Genomic DNA, 21,290 nt, shown 5'->3' with positions numbered 1-21,290 from the left:
TGTAGCTGAAAAATAGTTCCCCACGGGGATCAGGCGGTAGCGAAGCAGGTTAAGCGCACATGGCACGAACCGCAAGGACTGGCATAAAGATCCCGGTTCGAGTCCCCAGCTCCCCACCTGCAGGGAAGTCGCTTTACAGGCGGTGAAGCAGGTCTGTAGGTGTCTATCTTTCTCTCCCCCTCTCTGTTTTCCCCTCCTCTCTCCATTTCTCTCTGTCCTATCCAACAACAACATCAATAACAACAATAGTAACTACAACAATAAAACAAGGGCAACAAAAAGGTGGAGAAAATGGCCTCCAGGAGCAGTGGATTCATGGTGTAGGCACTGAGCCCCAGCAATAACCCTGGAGGCAAAAAAAAAAAAAGTTCCCCAGTGAAGCAGAGGGAAGCTTCAAAAGTGTCAGAGCAGTGCTGCAGGTGTCTCTCGTTTGCTGTCTGTCTCACCTTCTCTATTTCTGTCTCTTACCCTCTATCAAAAAGGAAGAAAAAGGGAGAAACAGTCCCCAGGAATGGTGGCTCTGTGTAGGCACCAAGCCCCACTGATAACCCTGGTGGCAAAAACAAACAAAAGATAGCAATAATTAAAACTAAATAAAAAAAAAAAAACACAACTGAGGGATTCCAAAAAGATGCGGAAGCCACCCTTTGGGAAGCAAGGTCTCACTGGAGGCCAGAGAGTCAGCAGGAGCCTTCACTGCTCCCCATGGCCACCAGGCTAAGGACAGGCTGCTGTGCTGTCCTGGGGGTGGGGAGGAGTAGCTGAAGATCTCCAGGAAGTAACTAACTTTCAGGGGAGACAGACCCTCAGGATCAGCAGGGCACAGGTGCAAAGCATTAGAGCACAACATAAGAAGCATAGTGGATACACGTGTCCAGACCTCTGTTGCTTCATCCCCCAAGCGAGGATTGGCCTGGCTGGCGCTCCTGAGTCCAGCTCTGCACTCCAGGCCCAGCCAGTTTTCTAGGTCTCCCTAAACTCTGGTCCTAACATGTCTGAGGAGCTCCCTGGAGGAGCAGGCCTAGCTCAGCCTCTGGATCTGCAGCCTCCACGCAGGGCGCGGGAGGCTCGAGTGGGATAATAGAGGGGTGCTTGCTGTGGGAAGGACAGGGGGTAATTGAGTCAAGGAGAACAATGCCTAAGCACCAGGGCTGATGCGGGTGAAGCCAGAGAGTTGGATCCTGCCGGCATCCCTGCGAGACTGGCTAGTGATTAATGTTGAAGGTCACACGGCCCAGAACATGTCTGGAAATAAACACTCTCCGGGTCTGCTCACTTTCATAAACACAGGAACATCCTGAGCAGGCAGTCAAACAAGCAGGGAAACAAATCACACCCACCAGGGAGGGGACTGTCACAGGGGCACTCTTGGTCCCCATGGAGCCCCCAGCCCATCTTTGGCCACAGACAGCAGCCTAGTTTGCTGACTCTAGGCAAGACCAAGGCCCCAGGAGGAGGCTGTGCTGGCTCACAATGCTGTCCTGCGTGTGGCCAGGGAACGATGTGTGGCCTGGGAGACACATGGAAGCTCGGTGGCTGGCCAGCGTGGATCCCTGCAGGGGGCTGACCCTGCCCCAAGCAAGAGTAGTGGTCAGCTAGCTATTCCAGCTATCCCTGAGCACTGCAAGAGATCAGAGCACCAACATTATGGGCATGCTTGCCCCATGTCCCCTCAGAACGTAAAACAGGGTGGTGTCACAGGGCAAAGTGCCTGTCCAAGGCTACGAAGCCTTAGTTGGGAGAGATGCGACCCAGAGACAGCCCCTCCATGGGTTAGACGTGCACAGGGCAACTCCTCTGCACGGGACAGGTGGTGGGTGGGCTTGCAGCTGCAGAAGGCAGCACCCAGGTGGGGTTGACTCTCATGAGTCATTCTGACTCCTGAACAGGGTCAAGGAGAGTCCTGGGCCCCACTACAGGGGACTGTTAAAAAATGTCTATTTTGAAAAACAAGATCTGAAGGGAAAAAGACGAAGAAGAACTTGGACTGGAGTTGGTGGTACTGCACCAAAGCAAAAGACTCTGGGGTGGGGGGGAGGGTTCAGGTCCTGGAACAGGATGGCAGAGGAAGACCCGGTGGGGGTTGTATTGTTACATAGAAATGTCGTGCATGGCTGGGAGTCAGGCGGTAGCGCAGCGGGTTAAGCACACGTGCCACGAAGCACAAGAACCAGCAGTAAAGATTCTGGTTCGAGCCCGACTCCCCACCTGCAGGGGATGCTTCACAAGCAGTGAAGTAGGTCTGCAGATGTCTTTCTCTCCCCTCTGTCTTCCCTTCTTCTCTCGATTTCTCTCTGTCCTATCCAACAACGACGACATCAGTAACTGCAACAATAAAAAAAAAAAGGGCAACAAAAGGGAATATGAAAAAAAAAAGTTATGCATGTATAAACTATTGTATTTCACTGTCAACTGTAAATCATTAATTCCTCAATAAAGAAATTTTTTAAAATGTCTGTTTATTGGTGGAAAACTAGCCAAGTGCAGAGGGCCCAGTCTGAGGCAACCCTTTCCTGGGCAGAAGGTGGGGTCAGCTGCATTCCGTCTTGCCCGGGTGAATGGGATCCTGGTCCTTGCCCTGCTCCACAGCATCCATGGATTTGGGGCCCCCAGCAGCCTCAGAAACCAGTTCTAGAGTCCCCTCATTGGCCATTCGGTGTACCTTCTCCCCTCTGGCTGCCAGAATTTCTTCAATATTCCTGCAAGGAGAGGAGGTGAGGTGGTACTCCAGACCCCATGCATCTCAGCATCTCAAGGGAACCCTGAGACCAACTTGTGGGCTCTAACAATAGTGTGACATTAAAGCCACCACAGGCCAGGGCAGCAGCTGACCCCACTCTACTCTTCGTGGAGGATGAAGCTACCCAGTGCCAGTAGCCAGGAGAATCTCACCAAGCCACATTGTCTGCATCCACCTACAAGTCAATGTGCTCACGAGACAGCTTCAGAAAGTGCTAAAAAGTGACAGATGTGCGGGCTGGGTGGTGGTACATCTGGCTAAGTGTGCATGTTACCATACTCAAGGACCAAGGTTCAAGCCCCTGCTCCCCAACTGCAAGGGGAAGCTTCATGAGTGGTGAAGCAGGGCTATTGATGTCTCTCTCCCACTGTATCTTCCCCTTCCCCCTTGATTTCTGTTTCTATCCAATAAGTAAATAATTTTTTAAAAATAAAAGTGACACATGTGGATCCCTGTCCCCTGAACAGCATCCATAAAGGAAGTATTTGTTCTAAGAATAAACTTAATTTCAATTCCTAAAGGCCACCAGTGGAGGGCAGAGGTCATGCAGTGAAGCAGGGCACAAAGGTCTGCCAAGGGCAGAGATTTAGCAGATGAAGCCTCCAGGGGCTGGGACATGGTTCACCCAGCACAGCCCACACTCTACTATGCACAGGCTCAAGTCCCTGCTCAGCACATGGAAGCAACTATGCAAAGGGGAATTTTAACCCGTGGTGGAGCAGTGCTCTGATGTCTCTCTTTCTCTCATCCTCTATCTGGAAAAAAATAACCCAGGTAACAGCCCTTGGCACACCACATGTTGAGTATTACGGCAGTGAGGGAAGCTTCAGTGTTATGATCTCCCCACATACACACACACAAAGTCTCAGTGATGACAAAAAAAATAAGTTACTTGTTGGTAACCCAGGAGGTTGTGTAGTAGCCAGAGCTACTGAACTTGCACCAGAGTTTGACCCCTGACATCACATGTACCAAACAATGCTCTGGTTCTCTCCTCTAATTAAAAAAAAAAAAAAAAAAGTTACTTGTCCATCTGCAATTCCCCCTGTGATAGGACTGAGAGATGGATTTTGCAACTTCATGAGGGGAAGAGTACCCTGACCCTGGAACCATCAGGCCTCCATCACTGGTCTGTTCAGGTGGTCTCACCTCTTCCCATCCAGATCCGAAAACCAGCCCAGGTTGTCGGCAATGATGTGGTGGTTCTGGCAGCCGGGGCAGGTCACAATGACCACACCCTGATGATAGGCCAGCTTGGAGATGCGCTTGGATGACCGAGTTCCGCAGACCTGGCAAGATGTCCAGGGCCAGTGAGGTCATGGGCCTGGCCCCGCCCCTACCCCAGAAGAGCCAGGCGGGAGACTGACACTGGAGGGATAACCACGCCCCTGACGGTTAGCTCCGCCCAGAGGATTAGCCCCACCCAACGTGGGGCCCGCCCAGAACGTTGGCCACACCCGCCGCGGAGTTCCGCCCCGGGTAGCCCCGCCCCTCGCGGGAGGCCGCAGCCAGCAGTCCCCGCAACACCCCCACCTTGCAGGTGTAGGCTAGCTGGTAGTGTGACGTCTCCACGCGCCCCAGCGCCGCCCCAGGTTCCGGCGTGGAGCTCGAGCGCCTCCAGCCCCAGCCCAGCGCCCGCCGCCTACTCACGACCTCCGGGTGGAGCCCACATCCCCACAGACTCCTCAGGCCTGGCCCTTGGGGTCTCGCGCGACTCCACAGCGCCAGCACGCGACCCAGCGCCACGCGCAGCATTCCGCCTTGCGGCCTCGGCCGTCCTGCCTCGCTTCTGCCCCACCCCTCTGAGGCCACACCGCCGCCATGTTGGAAGCGGGCAAGAGGCGGAAGTGGCCGTCCTGGCTTCCGGCGGCGGTGGCGCGTGCGGCGCTCTGCTGCCCCCTGGCGTGCGGGCGGAGTGAGCGGACACCCGGTAGCGAAGTGCAAAATGGCCTTTTATTTGCGAGCTCCTGGCATTGCCTTGTGCCTCGTGATGCGCGCGGGGAGGTGCGCCTGGGGCATCCAGTGCAGGTGGTCGGGGATGGTAGCCCTCATTCTCGCTAGGAGCCCTCGGTGTCGGTGTTGTCGCTGCCCGTGGTGTTCTCCCAGTCCACTTCGCCCTGCCTCGAGCACTGCTGCATCTTCCGGAGAGCCCGCTTCCTGCGGGAGACCCGCGCTAGGTGTGCTAGATGTCGGGGCGCGGCCCTGCACCTCCCTTCCGCCCGGCGCCCACTCTGCCAACCTGCGGTAGTTCTCGAAGCTCTCCTTGAGGCGCCGCCGCTCCTTCTCAGGGGGCTCCCCGCAGCCTAGACCTGTGTCCTGGAGAAGGAGGGACGCTCAGGCTCTGGCCAGGGCTGCCCTGAGAACCCCGCTCCAGCCCCTGGGCCAATAGACCCGGGGCCATAGGCATGAAGAGTGCAGCCCTGCCAGCCTGAAACAAGGTTTCGTATTTCCAGTGGAACACCCCCACCTTAGGATGTCAGGACAGCAGCCACTTTTCCTTCTACTATATGCCCTGGAGGAGGGGGGTAGCGGACAGTCAGGCTGGCTGTACCCCAGGGGCTCATAGGCAGAGACCTCGGTGACATCCCCAGAGGAACCCCTGTTCCTGTGACCTGTCACTCTGAGACCCACTCCGGGAGCAGCCAAGGCTGCAGGGACCCCATGGTAGCCTTACATTGGGGGAGAGTGAAAGCCGTTCCTTCTGCAGAGTTGGAAAAGGCTGCTCTGGGCTCTCCCTGTCAGCTGGGACACCTGAAAAGGAGAATCGTGCTTTGGGTCTGCCCACCTGCAGGGACCTTGCTGGGCCCAGCCAAGATTCACTCCCCCTCACTCCTGATGAATCTGGCACAGGCTGAGGCTTCATTCACCCCACCAGGACTCCCCACTCTCTGGACAAACAGACTAGGACATAGGGACATAACCTGCCCACTCCTCTCCCAGGAAGAGGCCCTGGGGGCAGACAGGCAGCAGGTCCCAGCGCTCCTGCCATTAGCCTCTGCTTCTCCCAAGCTGACCATCGCCAGAGGGTTGAGAACAGGTAGACCTCCCTGGACTGTGGGAGTTGGTTCACTCACTCCCCAGACCTGAGGCCTAACCATGACCCCAGTCTGGGTTACCACACTCTCTGCTGGTGCATTGTTATGGCGATAATAGGTGGGAAATCAGACACAACAGAAGGCCTTGCTAGCACACACACACCCCACACACCACCACCCCCACCCCCCACCCACCCCCCGCTGCACCACTGCAAAACATGCTGTGCTGCCAGACTCCACGTAATCTGCCAAGGTCCAAAATGGCCCAGGGCTCAGGACTCTTTACAGGTGCTTTGAGGAGCTGGTTCCCCTAAACTGGTCCTGATGGGAACTGTGGACATCCAGGTCTCAGGGACATCATGGTGAGAGGGACCCGGGTTCTCCAGGCAATGGGCAGCTGGCGTTTCTGGAGCAACATCACTTCTCAAGCCTGACCCAGCTCCAGTGAGGGGCTATAACACCCTTGACTAGGGTTCCCAGACTCAGATGGGGCAGTGTCACCCTATCTCCCTCAGTGTCTTCCACCTCCTGAGCCTCACAGGAGGCGGGGGTGCGGCAGCTGGGCAGTAACAGCCTGACCTCTCACTTCCTTTGCCACCTGTCCTGGTTCCTTTTTTGCCTTCTCTTAGAAGCTGGGGCCCATCATTGAGGCCCTGCCTCTTCCCAGACCTCCCAGCTTCCACCTGACACTGCCCTCAGAATGAGCCCACCTAGGCATCTGTTCACAGACCCTCCCTTCAGTTCCAGAGGAAGCCAATGCATGCAGGATGCTGGCCACGCCCAGGTCCAGAGCAGACAGCCAGGAATGATGGCATTCTCAACATAGGAGCTGAGATACCACTAGCACACCTAGGACTGGCTTCTCGTTGGCTCCTTGGAAGGTGTTTTTGGTTTTGTTTGTTTGTTTGGAGGGTGTCCTGTCTTTGAGCCTCAGTTTCCCTATCTGTAAAGTGAGGTTGTGAAGATGGACGGGGCAAGGCTGGACCACACTGCCCTGGGTCCTGAAGGGACTGTGTGTGCTGAGGTCAAGACTGGCACCCTTTAGAGGGGCTGGATGGTAGTGCACCAGGTTAAGTGCACATAGTATGAAGCACAGAGACTGGCACAAGGATCCCGGTTCAAGCCCCCAGCTTCCCACCTTCCGGGGGGAAGCTGGTCTGCAGGTGTCCATCTTTCTCTCTCCCTCTCTTTCTTCCCTCCCCCTCAACTTCTCTCTGTACTATCCAATAATAATAATAATAATAATAATTGTAATAATACTGGCACCTTTGTGACTGGCATGCCCCTTCTCACCCCTGTCTGAGAGCTGGGCTTCCTCTTCCAGGTCCTGAGGGAGTGAGAGCTTCCAAAGAGAAATAGACAAGCATTAGACCACGCTCCCATGGCTGAGTCTGCCCCTAGCCTCACTGTTCACTAAACAACCCTCGGTGTGATCTCTGGCAGGGTCTGCTCAGGGATTTGAGCCCAGGGTCCCAGCAAAAAGGCTCCAACACAAGGGCCAGGAACAGGCACTGCCCAGCATACACAGAGACTAGGTCATGTGCCTGCTGCTTCCTTTCCACTGGCTGAGACTGTAGACAGGGAACAAGAGGTTCACCCACTTCAGCAGATGCAGGACCGGGCTGAATAGGGGGCAAGGGACAGAGCTTCTAAGGAGCATGTACAAAGCTGTGGTTGAGCAGAGCCCCACCTCAGGAGCTACCTCCTCAAGGTGAGGTGTCATCACACTCACCTGGGAGTTCCTGGGTGAGCAGTCCTCCAGGTCAGAGCTCTGCAGCCACAGAAGAGGACTCAGTGAACAGACTACAGGGGCACTGAGCAGCCCCAAGCATGGGTGGGGTGAGTGGGGCTCAGTGAAGGCCCCAGGTAGCCCGTCCTACAGGGAAGCCACTCTCTAGGCCCTGGCAGGCTGTACACCCATCTGCCCCAGATATCCCTGCCAGGAGGGCTTCACTAGAAGCCAGCCATGCAGAGAAGGGAAGCAAAGGCCAGGAGTCTGCCAGAGCCTCCAGCTTCTCTGAGCTCCAGAGACACGCCTGCTCCTGAGTGGTCACATCCCCAGTGACACCCCCACACACACAATGGGAGATGGGCCAATAGCCACTGGAAAGCCCCAGCCCCAGGAGGCCCACCAACAAGAGTGTGTCCAGTTGCTGCCGCTTGAGCCTGCCCTCCACAGCCAGCAGCTGGCCCTCACGCTGGAACAGCTGCAACTGCAGCTCATCCACCTTCTCGCTCAGCTCGCGGACCTGCTTGCGCAGGCTGTCCTTCTCCTGCAGGTTCCTCGCACACTGTGTGTGCAGCTCCTCCCGCGCGGCCATGGCCTGTGGGGACATCACGACAGGACCAGTGGACACCTCAGGGGGACTTGACTGAGTGCTGCAGCCCTCCCAAGCCTCCTGCTTTTCAACTCGGGGGGATTTATACACATAATGAATGCTCGTGATGGGAGTGTGGACAGTGGAGGAGACACAAGGATGGAGCTACCCGGGTGGGGCATACCAAGTTAAGTGCACACATTACCACGTGCAAGGACCCGGGTTCCAACCTCTATCCCCACCCGCGGGGGGCACACTTCATGAATGATGAAGCAAGTCTGCAGGTATCGCTCTCTTTCTCCCTCTTTATCCTCCCTCACCTCTCAATTTCTCTCTGTCCTATAAAATAAAGGGGAAAAAATAAGAGAGAAGATATACGGGAGGTACAAATCACCTGGACGCTCAAACTGGTCCCTGTCGACCCTGTGGCCAGCCAAGTCCTGTGTGTCAGTGGGAAGCCCCAGACCCATTCACAGCCACATCTCAACAGTTTCAGGTTGTGGCTCGCTTTCAAGAATACCACCGCTGGGACTGAGAGATGGCTCAGCAGTGAGAAAGGATATCTTAGGGGCAGGGGTAGGTAGTATAATGGTTATGCAAACAGGCTCTCATGCCTGAGGCTCCAAAGTCCTAGGTTCAATCCCCTGCACCACCATAGCCAGAGCTGAGCAGTGCTCTGGTTAAAAAAAGAAAAGAAAAAAAAAAGCTAAAATTTAAATAATAAAATATTCTTTTTAAAAAAGGATGCTAAGCACAAGTGAGGCCCTGTTGTTTTATTTTTAATTTTATATATATTTATTTTCCCTTTTTTGTCCTTGTTTTTTATTGTTATTGTTATTGATGTTGTCATTGTTAGATAGGACAGAGAGAAATGAAGAGAGGAGGGGAAGACAGAGGGAGAGAGAAAGAGAGACACCTGTTGACCTGCTTCACCGTTTGTGAATCGACTTCCCTGCAGGTGGGGAGCCTGCGGCTCGAACCCGGGATCTTTTTTTTTTTTTAATAAAATTATTATTTATTTATTTATTTAATCATTCATTCATTCCCTTTTGTTGCCCTTGTTTTATTGTTGTAGTTATTATTGTTGTTTTTGATGTCGTCCTTGTTGGATAGGACAGAGAGAAATGGAGATAAGAGGGGAAGACAGAGAGGGGGAGAGAAAGATAGACACCTGCAGACTTGCTTCACCACCTATGAAGCAACTCCCCTGCAGGAGTTATGCCAGTCCTTGCGCTTCATGCCACGTGCACTTAAGCCACTGTGCTACCACCCGACCCCACTCAATAAATCTTTTTAAAAAGCTCAGATAAAAAAAAAATAGAACCAGGGCTGGGTTGTGGCACACCTGGTTGAGCGCACATGTTATAATGCAGAAGGACCAGCATTCAAGCCCCGGTCCCACCTGCACAGGGAAAGCTTCACGAGTGGTGAAGCAGGGCTGCAGGTGTCTCTCCTTCTCTGTCTCCCCTTTCCTCTCAATTTCTGGCTGTTTCTATCAAGTAAATAAAGATAATAAAAAATTTTAAATAGGAGGGTTTTTTTGTTTGTTTGTTTGTTTGTTTTCCTCCAAGGCTTATTGTTGGAGCTCGGTGCCTGCACTATGCATCCACTGCTCCTGGTGACCATTTATTTCCCATTTTGTTGCCCTTGTATTGTTATTGTCGCCGTTGCTGTTGCTGTTGTTGGATAGGACAGCGAGAAATCAAGAGGGGGAGAGAAAGACATCTGCAGACCTGCTTCATTGCCTGTGAAGTGACCCCCCTGCAGGTGGGAAGCCAGGGGCTCGAACCAGGGCCCTTGCACCAATCCTTGCACTTTTTTTTTTCTCAGCTCTGGTTTATAGAGGTGGGGGGGGGCGGTATTGAACCTGGGACTTTAGAGCCTAAGGCATAAGAGTCTCTTTGCAGTCTACCCCCTGCCCAAGCCTTAAGTCCTTAAATTGTAGGTTCCGGGGGCCAGGTGGTGGCGCACCTGGTTGAGTGCACATGCTACAATGCACAAAGACCCAGGTTTGAGTCCCCGGTCCCCACCTGTAGCTTGGGAAAACTTCACGAGCTGTGAAAGCAGTGTTGCAGGTGTCTCTCTCTGTCTCTCTCCCTCTCTATTCCCCCTTCCTTCTTGATTTCTGGCTGTCTCTATCCAATAAGTAAAGATAATAAAAATTTTTAATATTTATTTTTATTTTTTCCTTTTTGTTCCCCTTGTTTAATTGTTGTAATTATTGTTGTTGTTATTGACGTTGTTGGATAGGACAGAGAGAAATTGAGAGAGGAGGGGAAGAGGGGGGAGAGAAAGATAGGCACCTGCAGACCTGCTTCTCCGCCTGTGAAGCGACTCCCCTGCAGGTGGGAAGCCAGGGGTTCAAACTGGGATCGTTAAGCCAGTCCTTGCACTTTGTGCCACGTGTGCTTAACCCACTGCGCTACCGCCCGACTCCCAATAATTTTTTTTTTAATTTAAAAAAATTGTAGGTTCCTTTTAACCCAGATGTCCCATTGGAAGCCTCTCTCAGCTGCCCAGAGCACACAGCTCTGGACAGTGCTTTTTACTCTAGTAATACCTAGACAACAGAATTGTGCTTGTGCAAGGTCCTGGTTTCATTTCCCTGCACCACACTGAAAAACAAAAGCCCACTGTTGCTGGATAACACTCTAGCATGCTTTTCTTATGTTAGACCATGGGAGGGTGATCTGTGTATCCATTCACAATCCAGGAAGCCATGCCATAGCCCACTGTAGCAGTATGCAAGACAGGACTTGGTCAGAAAATAACAACACTTCACTAAGGAAAGACAGAAACAGGCTGGGGGTCTGAATCGACCTGCCAATACCTTTGTCCAGCAGAGAAGCAGTTATAGAAGTCAGAACTCCACCTTCTGCTCCCCATAGAGAAGTTTGGTCCATATCCCCAGAGGATACGTGATTAATATAATATAATACAATATAATGTATAATTGTTATAATATAATCATTATAATGTAATTATAATATTATAATATAATATGTGTTATAATAAGTGTTACGGGAAGATGACAGACCAGATGACCAGAGAACTCTGAAATCCAATTCCATCAGGACCCAAAAAAGAGAAGAGAGAAAAAAAGGGGGGGCACTAAGGAAGATTAATGGCAGGACCATCGAAAAAATGGGCAAACATATATAAATATCGATAGTTATAGAAGTAATAGTCAGGAGAGTCGGCCAGTAGCACAGCGGGTTAAGTGCACATGGTACAAAGTGCAAGGACCAGAATAAGGATCCCGGTTCAAGCCCTCGGCTCCCCACCTGCAGGGGAGTCGCTTCACAAGCAGTAAAGCAGGTCTGCAGGTGTCTCTTTTTCTCTCCCCCTCTCTGTCTTCCCCTCCTCTCTCCATTTCTCTCTGTCCTATCTAACAACAACAACAATAATAACAACAGAAATAACAACTACAACAATAAAACAATAAGGGCAACAAAAGGAAATAAATAAATATATTTTTAAAAAAGAAGTACTATTGAGGCGCCGGGTGATGGCGCACCTGGTTGAGCACACATGTTACAGTGCGCAGAGACTCAGGTTCGAGCTTCCAGTCCCCACCTGCAGGGGGAAAGCTTTGTGAGTGGTGAAGCAGGGCTGCAGGTGTCTCTCTGTCTCTCATCCTCTCTATCCCTCCCTTCCCTCTTGATTTCTGACTGTCTCTATCCAATCAATAAGTAAAGATAATAAAAAATAATGAAAAAAGAAGTAATAGTCAACCCATATCTGTGATCTTGAGAGAAGCAATGCAGTTTCCAATGAAGGGAAAAGGGATATAGAATTCTGGTGGTGGAAAAGGTGTGGAATTATACCCCTGTTATCTCATAATTATTTATTTTATTTATTTTTAATTGTCTTAGTTTTTAGATTTATTTACTTATTAATGAGAAACATAGGAGGAGAGAGAAAGAGTCAGACATCACTCTGGTACATGTGCTGCCGGGGATTGAACTCAGGACCTCATGCTTGAAAGTCCAATGCATTATTGTATTTACTGTTGAATGTAAAACATCAATTCCCCAATAAAGAAATTAAAAAAAAGAAAGTCCAATGCTTTATCCACTGCACCACCTCCCAGACCACATCTCATAATTTTGAAAATCAATATCAAATCATTAATAAAAACAGAGAAACTTATAACATCCCTAATCTCTTTTTCTAAACATTATTTTTTTAATTATTGGATAGAGATAGAAATTGAGAGGAAGGGGGTATAGAGAAGGAAAGGGACAGAGGGGGAAAGAGACAGAGAGACACATGCAGCCACCACTCATGAAGCTTTACCTGCAGGTGAAACCCAGGTCCTTGCACACTGTAATGTGAGCACTTAACCAGGTGCATCACCACCTGGCCCCCCACATCCCTAATTTAATACTTGCAGTTTGAAAGCAAGCAAAGAAAAGGCTAATTTTCACCTCAGCGGCCTATGCCCCCAACCTGTACCCCCTCTGATCACTAAAGTCCTCACCTGGTGAGCGTCCAGCTTCCACCTACCTCCCCCCTCTACCACTCCTCTTGGTTGCCATCTTTTCCATTTTTTAATTCTATTTTATTCAATAGGACAGAGAGAAATTGAGGGGGGAGGGAGAGGAGAAAAAGGGAGAAAGACCCCTGTGAAACTTCCCTCCTGCAGGTGGGCACTGGAGGCTTGAACCCAGGTCCTTGCTCAGAGTAATATGTGTGTTCAGCCAGGTGCGCCATTGTCTGCCCCCTTTTTTATCACAGCATTTAAAAAAAAAAAATTATTTATTTATTTATTCCCTTTTGTTGCCCTTATTGTTTTATTGTTGTAGTTATTCTTGATGTCACTGTTGGATAGGACAGAGAGAAATGGAGAGAGGAGGAGGAGACAGAGAGGGGGAGAGAAAGACAGACACCTGCAGACCTGCTTCACTGCTTGTGAAGGGATCTCCCCCCACCCCCAGCAAGTGAGGAGCCAGGGGCTCAAACTGGGATCCTTATGTCCTTGTACTTTGTGCCACCTGCGCTTAAACCGCTGCACTACCACCTGACTCCCTTTATTAGAGCTTTTTAGAAATATTCATTTAAGGGCGGGGGGTAGATAGCATAATGGTTATGCAAAGAGACTCTCATGCCTGAGGCTCTGAAGTCTCAGGTTCAATTTCAATTCCCCATACCACCTTATGGCTTATGCCAGAGCTGAGCAGTGCTCTGGCGAAAGAAGGAAAGAAAGAAAGAAAGAAAGAAAGAAAGAAAGAAAGAAAGAAAGAAAGAAAGAAAGAAAGGAAGGCAGGAAGGAAGAAAAGGAAGGAAGGCAGGCAGGCAGGCAGGCAGGAAGGAAGGAAGGAAGGAAGGAAGGAAGAAAGAAAGAAAGAAAGATTCATTTAGTAATTAGGGAGAGAGAAACAGAGCATCACTCACATATGTGATGCCAGGGATCTAACTCTGGACTTCATGTTTGAAAATCCAACAGTTCATCCACTGCACCACCTCACAGGCCATGGATAAGTCTTAAAAAAAAACAACTATTTGCAGAGGCTGGGCTGCGACACATCGGGGTGAGTGCGCACATTACAGTGTACAGGTACCAGATCAAGTCCCTGGTCCCAGCTACAGGGGAAGCTCCTTGAGTGGTGAAGCACTGCCACATGTCTCTCTCCCTAGCAATTTCTTTCTGTCTGTATCCAAAATAAATAAATAAATAAATAAATAAACAAATAAATGAATAATAAAATACAAATGTTTTAAACCACTTAACATAAAAATATTTGCAGAGCTAGATAGAAAGTTCCCATTCTTGTAAGACAACATGCTCTTTTCCCCTCCTCTCTCGATTTCTCTCTGTCCTATCGAACAACAACATCAATAACAACAACAATAATAATAACCATGATAAACAACAAAAGGGAAAAAAATAGCCTCTAGGAGCAGTGGATTCATAGTGCAGGCACCGAGCCCCAGTGATAACCCTGGAGGTAATAATAATAATAATATTCTCTTTGCCAGCAGGCCACCCACCTGGTCCCGCTCAATGACCACCTCCTCCATCTGCTGCAGGATGGCTTCAATGCGGTCCTTGTACATTCTTGAGTCCTTCCTCAGGGCCTGGCACTGCAGCTCAAACATCTCCTTCTCTTCCATGCACTGCACAGACACTGGTTAGCTACCACCGTTCCCTCTGCCAAAAATGACACCTCCTCTTTCCCCTGTAACACTTGACCAGGCCCACTGGGATCAGCAGAAAGTCAGCCTCCCACCAAACTGGCCCTGGTCATCCTGGGGACTATAGGCTAGGGATGGGGTAAGAGGACCAGGTCCCAGGAAGGATGAAGTTGGGGCTTGGGGCTGAAAGTCCCCATCCCAGGGCAGGCCCTCAGCTCGGCTTGGGTCCCTAGGCCCAGTGCCCGCCTGCCTCACTGCATACCCGGGATCGTAGGGCCTCTCCCTGGCGCAGGTCCTTGCGCAGGGAGAAGATGGTGTTGGCCTGCTCCTGGTGGTCCTGCAGTGCCTGCCGCCAGTCCTCCTCCAGCACCTGGATGTAGGGGCTGTTCTTGTCTAGTTTCCCCTCCTGCAGGTGGCAAAGGGAGATGGCAGCAGGGCAGAAGTCAGGCTAGGAGAGACCCATACCACCCCCAAGAAGCAGCTACCCTGCTAGCCTTACCTGGGTGGAGACCTCCAGTTCTTGCACCCGGGCCTGCAGAAGGGCTTTCTCCTGCTGCAGTTCCCACAGCAGCTCCTGGCTGGGCCTCTGCTCCATGGCGTGCCTGAGCTTCAGTGTGTGCTTGCGCTCCACCTTGCAGTCGTCTTCCGCCTTCATGAGGCTGTGCTTGAGCCGGTCGATCTGCGGGATGCAGTTGTCAGCACAGAACCTGTCCCTGCCTCGTCACCCTGCCAGCCTCCCGTGCAGTCCTGCCCTGTGGGATGGAGGCCAGTGGACTCTCTCGGGATGCCCACCCTCGGGCCTGTGGGATGGGCACCTCCAGCTGTAGATCACGTGTGCGCATGAGGGCGGCGCCCTTCTCCTCACTCTGGCGGGCCAGGCGCAGGGCCAGCTCGTAGTTCTCATCCTTGCAGCGCTTGAGCTCCCGGCTGCCTGCCTCGCACTCCTCCTTGAGCCTCTGCACGCGCTCCTGGTGCTTTCTTAGCAGGCTGTCTTTCACCCGAAGCTCCTTGATGAAATCATCCTTGGAGCTCAGCAGAGCCGTCAGGTCCTGCACCTTCTTCTGCAGCTTCATGACCTCGCTCATCAGCAGCTGTGTCAGGCCCGATTCCCCTGATGCATCTGCAGACCTGGCCAGCGTCAGCTTGCCACCACTGGCTTCCCTGATCCACTACCTCCCAGGGCCTCCAGGGGACAAAGAGCCCATCGAGGGGTGTGGTCAAGTCCAGATCTGGAGTGTTCCCCACCCAGGAAATGAACTCAAGTTCAGAATCATCTTTCCAGCCCCTGTCCCAGCCTCACCCCAACATGGGGTTGCCAGGGGTCAGGCGCCACCCTCCACCACCACCACTTTTGTTTGCTTAATTTTGTTAGAATCTTAATTGAGAGGTAAGAGGACAGGATTCCAGACCAGCAGAAGGTCGATTTTGTCTGGTGCTGGAAGTGACCACAGGCCTCTCTCGTCAGGAGGCAGTGGCTGTGGCCTGGGAGGATCAGAGGGACTCAGAGCTTGCCACCTGCTCCCAATTCTGATGACCAGAAGAACCCTCAGGTTCCAGGGGAGGGGGAATTCAAGTAGGGTTTGCTGGGAGGCAGGGAACACTGAAAAGAGGGGTCCCTTTCTCCAGTTTTGCTCTATCCATGAATGTTTGGAATCAAGATAATGACCAGATACTGCTTTCCTGTGTGTAGCTCTCATTTTCTTTCACCCTATTTATCTTTGAGAAACCTAGACCACTGGGGTTTAGCAGCCCAGCTTCCAGCCGCACGTGCCCACCCCTGTATCCTGTGCCGTCCCATCACCCTCGGCCTCTTGCTCACTCTGCCCCGTCAGGTCTAATGCAGCCCTACACCAGTACACCCCTGTCTGGTCCTCTCCCACCAGGGGCCCCAGGCCCTAGCCAGCCTCACCGATGATCATGGAGAAGACCCGAGCAGGCTCCTTGCCCGTGACCTTTTTGTAGAGTTGCGGGTAATAGAGCTCCAGGCTCTCCAGGAAGGCCACGTAGCCCTTGTGACCTGTTCTCTGCAGGATGTCCAGGAGTACGCCTGCAACCAGAGATGCCAGAAGGGGCTCCTTAGGGGTGGGACTCTGGCCCTACTGCCCTCCAATGCTGGCCACCCAGGACTCTAGACTATCAAAGCAGGCAGAGTGGGGTACAGGGATGCAGGGCCAGGCCAGTCAGGGCCCTCACAAGGACCACATGTGCTGTGAGGGTGGGCATCACACTCTGGGCCTGAGCTCCTGAAAAAGTGGCACTGACCCACTTTCCGCTTGCGGATGACCAGGTTGGGGTCGCTCAGCACCTGCTCCTCGTCATCGGGGTTTAGGACCTTGCACTGCCTCAGGTAGGGAGTGATGCGTGAGGGGTCGATGACGGAGATGAGCTTCACCCGGAAGCCCTCCAGGATACTCCAGCACTCATCGTCGTTCTCATAGTCAGACATAGTGCAGGGTGCTGGAGAGCAGCGAGAGGGGTGGTCAGGCCTAGGGGCAGTGTGGAGTGGTGGCCAGTCTCACTATGGCCACCTGCTATCTTGCCTCTGTCACCAACAGAGGGAGACACAGAGCTCTGTTCCCCATCAGATAACCTGAGTGCTTGCCTCCAGCTTCTCCTGGTCCTCGACTTTCTCTTTCCTCAAGTCACCTAAAAAAGCTTGGAGGAGGTGTGGAGACTACTCCAGGGTCAGGAGCATTCTCTCGCCCCCTTTGTACATGCATGTGTGTGTATGTGCACGCACGCACACACACACTTTCAGGGATGGTTGCCTCCCACCAATGGAGATGGGGATGTAGGAGGTGTTGGCACAAACTTATGGCAAGACAGGACAGCCAGTGCCCAGGCTGGGTTGAGAGCACATTGGTGAGTGCCCCGCCCACCTGTGCATTGCCCGGTCCTATTCTGTAGACTTCCCCATTTCCAACTCAGTGTCTGCTCAGGGCCCAGTCCCCATCCTCCTTCCTGTGGCTGGCTAGTGATGCAACAGTTGCCCAGCAGCTGTCTGAGGCTGGTCTGTGCGAGTCACTGCTATTTGGGAAGGAAGGTCATGGACCGCCCATAGGGGAGCTGGCCCAGCACTCTGGGAAGAGCTGGCTTGTCACCCACAATCAGCCCGGAATGCTGCTGGGCACCTTCTGCAGCCTCTCGGATCCCAGGCATCAGACTTCCCCAGGCTCCTCTCCTACTCCCAGAATGAGGCCCGTCCTTGACCACATTCTCAGGGGTTGCCACTGAGATGCCTGACAGGATCACCTATGGTTCTACCAGTGGGCAGGAAACTGCTTCCCAGGGCCAGGTCATAGCCATGTGATTGTGTCTCCTGGGGTCAGAGTCCCTGACCCAGCCACCTCTGACAGAGCCTCTGTCTGCATGGGACTTGCTGGTTCCTAGCCTGTGGTGGGGGTGGGGGGCAGAGGGGTAGTGGCCTACACTCTTCTCTAGGATTTCTGAAGGGAATTCTCCAACTCTTTGCTGGACTCAGTCATTCCATTCAACCCAGCTGCTCAGGGTGGTGGTTCCTGGGACAGTCAGCCTACTCTCTGCCTTTCTAACCTAAAACATGTAGCCCACACCTGATGCCTTGAGTTCATGCCCTCAAATGTGTACAAGCAGGTATCTGGTGGCTGAGAAGGTGCCTATCTGGAAGTTGGGCTCCCCAGGTCCCTGCTGTCTGCCTCAAGCACAGACACCTGAGCAGCTACCTCAGCAGATAACAGGGTCAGCCTACCTGAGGGTCCTTGGGGGCACCTGGATGCTGCTCAGCCTGTCGGCGAGTGTTAAGAGGTGCTCTGGTGGCTCGGCTCAGCAGGCGTGAGGGCAGGTGCAGTAGGAGAAAAGCCTCTGCACTTCCTGATGTGTTCTGGCTAACTCCAGAGGCCCCGGTGACCTGCCTCCTGATTTGACAGCCAGAGCCCCGGAGGCGGGGCCAAGGGAAATGGAAGTATGTTCTGAGGAGAGCTGCTGGGATCACTACAGTCTCCCCTGGTGGGGGGGGGGGGCAGAGCACATGCTTGTAAAGTGGCTGTACCAACATGGGGCCTCCCAGAGGCTGGATGAGGCCAACCCACCTTCCAGTCAGTTTGGGGTGGTGCAGGTTTTCAGGGGCTTCTCCAGCAGAGGGATGTTGGTCTGATGAGGGCTGTCAGGCACAACTTTTGGCTGTCTTGCTGGGGATCAGAAGCATGAACCTGGGGCCAGACAGCTTAGGTGTCACCCCCCATACCCCCACAACTCCCCAAACAGCTGAGTTGGCCAAAGTTCACATAAGGGCTGCAGTGTGTGTGGGTCCAAACTGGACAGGGGCTGGAGCTGCAGGCTGCCAAGAGCTTTGGTCACACTTGTTCCACATGCCACCAGGCACATTAGGACACCCACATCCCTCTTCTGGAAGCATCCTTACCCTGCAACCCCCCTGCAGTAGGACCCCTCGTTCAGCAGGCTCTGGGACAAGTCAGTTTCAGAGCCTGAGGACACTGCCACAGTGCTGTGCCAGTGACTACACTGCAGTTCTCCTGCTTCCCCATTGGTTGGGACGTGGTAGTACTAACTGCACTAAGATGCCACCAGCCAAATTTAGGCAGCAGCTACAGGATGGGTGAGGTTACAGGGCAGGAGCCTCAGTGTTCCTGACTGCCTTTTCAGGCAGCTAGCTTCAGCCTGAGGCCCACCCAGCTCTTCCCTGCTTCTGCCAAGTGCTTGCTGGCACTTGGTTGGCAGTTCTGCTGTCGCTCAGTCATGATGGCAGCATGGTGGCCTGGCTGTCCCGCAGGCCTCTGTGCAAAGGACAGAGGCTTGACATCTGTCCCTTATGGGACCAAAGTCTGGGAGCCTGCTCTTATCAACAGGCAAGTCAGTCAGGCCTCAACAACCCAGTGGTTTGTAAAATGAAGTTAGGTGAAGAAAGGTGCCTTTCTTGTATGCTTTTAGGAATAAGTTGTGCCCCCCCACACACACACTCCTGTAGCCACTCATAGCTGCTTACATCACAATTGCCAAGGAGTGGAAGCAGCCTAAATACCCACGGACAGATGACTGAATAAAGAAGCTGTGGGGTGGGGCCAGGTGGTGGTGCACCTTGTTGAACACACACATTACAATGCACAAGGACCTGGGTTAAAATCCCCAGTCCCCATCTGCACGGGGGAAGCTTCATGAGCAGATGAAATAGTCTGCAGGTCTCTTTTTCTGTTTCTCTCCTCCTTCTCTGTCTCTATCCAAAATAAATTAAAAATATTTTTAATAAAATTATCTTTGTTTATTGGATAGAGACAGCCAGAAATTGAGAGGAAAGGGGAGATAGACACCTGCAACCCTGCTTCACCATTCTCAGAGCTTTCCCCCTGCAGGTGGGGACCAGGGACTTGAACCTAGGTCCTTGCAATGTGTGCACTTAACTAGGTGTGTCACCATCTGGCCCCTAAAAAAAAAATTAAAAAAAAACATTCAACAGACCCAACATTGTAGCCTCCCCGCACCCCCCCCCCCAGGGTTCTCACTGGTTACTACACAATGAATCCACTGCTCCTGGCAGCCATCTTTTAGGTCAGAGAGAAATCAAGAGAGGGGAAGACAGAATGGAAAAGTAAGACACCCACCCACAGACCTGCTTCACTGCTTGTGAGGTAATCCACCTGCAGGTGGCGAGCCGGGGGCTTGAACTGAGATCCTTTCTCTTTGCATTGTGTGCTTAACCTGGTGTGCTACCTCAAAAACCTCCCAAAAAATTAATCATAAAAAGCTGTGAGGCCAATGGACAAGGACACAAGTTTGAGCTCCTGGCCTCCACCTGCAGGGGGAAAGCTTTATAAGTGGTTAAGCAACGCTGCAGGTGTCTTTCCCTCTCCCTGCCTCTCAATGTCTACCTGTCTCTATCCAATAAAGATTAAAAAAGAAGCTGTAGGGCATATTTTTAATGGAATGCTACTCTGCAACTGGGAAAGATGCCATTATATTCTTCAGGATAAGAATGGATGGGGCTTGAGCTGATTACATTTAGTGAAGTGGGGAGGTGAAAGACAACTGACGGGTGTTTTTGCTCATATGTGGAATATAGAGAATTGAGACACATGAACTTGCAAAAAAAAAAAAAAAGGTAACCAACTTTATACTCTTTAAGGCTGTGAGAAGTATGGCCATTATTGGTGTGTGTATGTGCGTGTGGGGTACAGAACTTTAGTTTTGGTTGTGGTGTTGTGAACCATTATTAAATCACTAATTTAAAAAGAGGGGAAGGTCCCAGCAGAAGCAGAGCTTTGGGAAGCCATACCCAAGCCCACAGCTGAGTACAGCTACACTGAGGAGTGAGGTAGGTGCCTGGCTTGACCTCACACCACAGGGAGAGCCTGCTGGGACCACTAAGTGGGGCCCTACTATGACAGTGTGCAGCCAGACTGCTACTGGGAGCCTGCCTAAGTAGGCCTTTGTGGTTCCGATGGCAGAAGTAGTGGGTCTACCCTCCATTCTGGTACCAACCCAGAAGTGCTGACAGATGCCTGGAAGGGTGCTGAGTTGCCTTTTGCTCAGAACCTGAAGGCCAGATTCCAAGATCTCCCCATGAAAAGGGCCTAGGAGGTGGTGCAGTGGATAAAGCACTGGGCCCTCAAAGCAGGCAGTCCTGAGTTTGATCCCTGGCATCACATTGCCAGAATGATGCACTGATTCTCATTCTCTCCTCTCTCATAAATATACTTATTTATTTTTGCCTCCAGGGTTATTGCTCAGTGCCTGCACCATGAATCCACTGCTCCTGGAGGCTTTTTTCTCCCCCTTTGTTGCCCTTGTTATTGTAGCCTTGTGGTTATTATTGTTATTGATGTCATTCATTGTTGGATAGGACAGAGAGAAATGGAGAGAGGAGGGGAAGACAGAGAGGGGGAGAGAAAGATAGACACCTGCAGACCTGCTTCACCACTTGTGAAGTGACTCCCCTGCAGGTGGGGAGCCGGGGGCTTGAACTGGGTTCCTTACTCCAGTCCTTGCGCTTAGTGCCACCTGCGCTTAACCCGCTGTGCTACCGTCCAACCCCCAACTTATTTTTTTTAAAGGGTAAAGCTTTGTTCT

At 52.0% G+C, this 21,290-nt stretch overlaps 2 protein-coding genes across 7 annotated transcripts; both read right to left on the bottom strand.

Annotated features, from left to right (window-relative positions):
* Window positions 1–2,435: 2,435 nt before the first annotated feature.
* On the bottom strand, window positions 2,436–4,561 carry DNLZ (DNL-type zinc finger). Its single transcript, XM_007521521.3, has 3 exons — window positions 4,274–4,561; window positions 3,890–4,029; window positions 2,436–2,699 (listed from the first exon to the last, which is right to left on the bottom strand). The coding sequence occupies exons 1-3, from the start codon at window positions 4,493–4,495 to the stop codon at window positions 2,531–2,533; spliced, it is 531 nt and encodes a 176-aa protein (XP_007521583.1). The 5' UTR covers window positions 4,496–4,561; the 3' UTR covers window positions 2,436–2,530.
* Window positions 4,562–4,673: 112 nt separating this feature from the next.
* CARD9 (caspase recruitment domain family member 9) lies at window positions 4,674–18,107 on the bottom strand. 6 transcript variants are annotated; one of them, XM_016187430.2, is made up of 13 exons: window positions 17,959–18,107; window positions 16,494–16,688; window positions 16,141–16,278; window positions 15,047–15,351; window positions 14,731–14,910; window positions 14,494–14,637; window positions 14,088–14,213; window positions 8,025–8,099; window positions 7,508–7,546; window positions 7,042–7,117; window positions 5,415–5,491; window positions 4,980–5,056; window positions 4,674–4,897 (listed from the first exon to the last, which is right to left on the bottom strand). In XM_016187430.2, exons 2-13 carry the CDS (start codon window positions 16,675–16,677, stop codon window positions 4,798–4,800), a joined length of 1,521 nt encoding a protein of 506 aa, XP_016042916.1. In that variant the 5' UTR covers window positions 16,678–16,688; window positions 17,959–18,107; the 3' UTR covers window positions 4,674–4,797. The 6 variants fall into 6 exon arrangements, with proteins under 6 accessions (XP_016042916.1, XP_016042914.1, XP_060055367.1 ...); XM_016187428.2 differs by having other exon boundaries at window positions 7,908–8,099; window positions 17,959–18,106; XM_060199384.1 differs by lacking the exon at window positions 5,415–5,491 and having other exon boundaries at window positions 7,908–8,099.
* Window positions 18,108–21,290: the final 3,183 nt, after the last annotated feature.

Source organism: Erinaceus europaeus, chromosome 10, assembly GCF_950295315.1.
Source record: "Erinaceus europaeus chromosome 10, mEriEur2.1, whole genome shotgun sequence".
Lineage (NCBI taxonomy): Eukaryota > Metazoa > Chordata > Mammalia > Eulipotyphla > Erinaceidae > Erinaceus > Erinaceus europaeus.
This window is presented reverse-complemented; position numbering and strand designations above follow the sequence as displayed.

Excerpts from the sequence above, each read along its gene's own strand:
- DNLZ (XM_007521521.3), bottom strand. The coding sequence starts at position 4,495 with ATGCTGCGCGTGGCGCTGGGTCGCGTGCTGGCGCTGTGGAGTCGCGCG. Across the intron at positions 4,030-4,273 it reads AGCTAGCCTACACCTGCAAG|GTCTGCGGAACTCGGTCATC; the intron begins GTGGGGGTGTTG and ends ACATCTTGCCAG. Across the intron at positions 2,700-3,889 it reads TCGGATCTGGATGGGAAGAG|GAATATTGAAGAAATTCTGG; the intron begins GTGAGACCACCT and ends CTCTCCTTGCAG.
- CARD9 (XM_016187428.2), bottom strand. The coding sequence starts at position 16,677 with ATGTCTGACTATGAGAACGACGATGAGTGCTGGAGTATCCTGGAGGGC. Across the intron at positions 14,214-14,493 it reads GAGAGGCCCTACGATCCCGG|TGCATGGAAGAGAAGGAGAT; the intron begins GTATGCAGTGAG and ends GTGTCTGTGCAG. Across the intron at positions 5,492-7,041 it reads GGGGCATGCCAGTCACAAAG|GTGTCCCAGCTGACAGGGAG; the intron begins GTGCCAGTATTA and ends TCTCCTTTTCAG.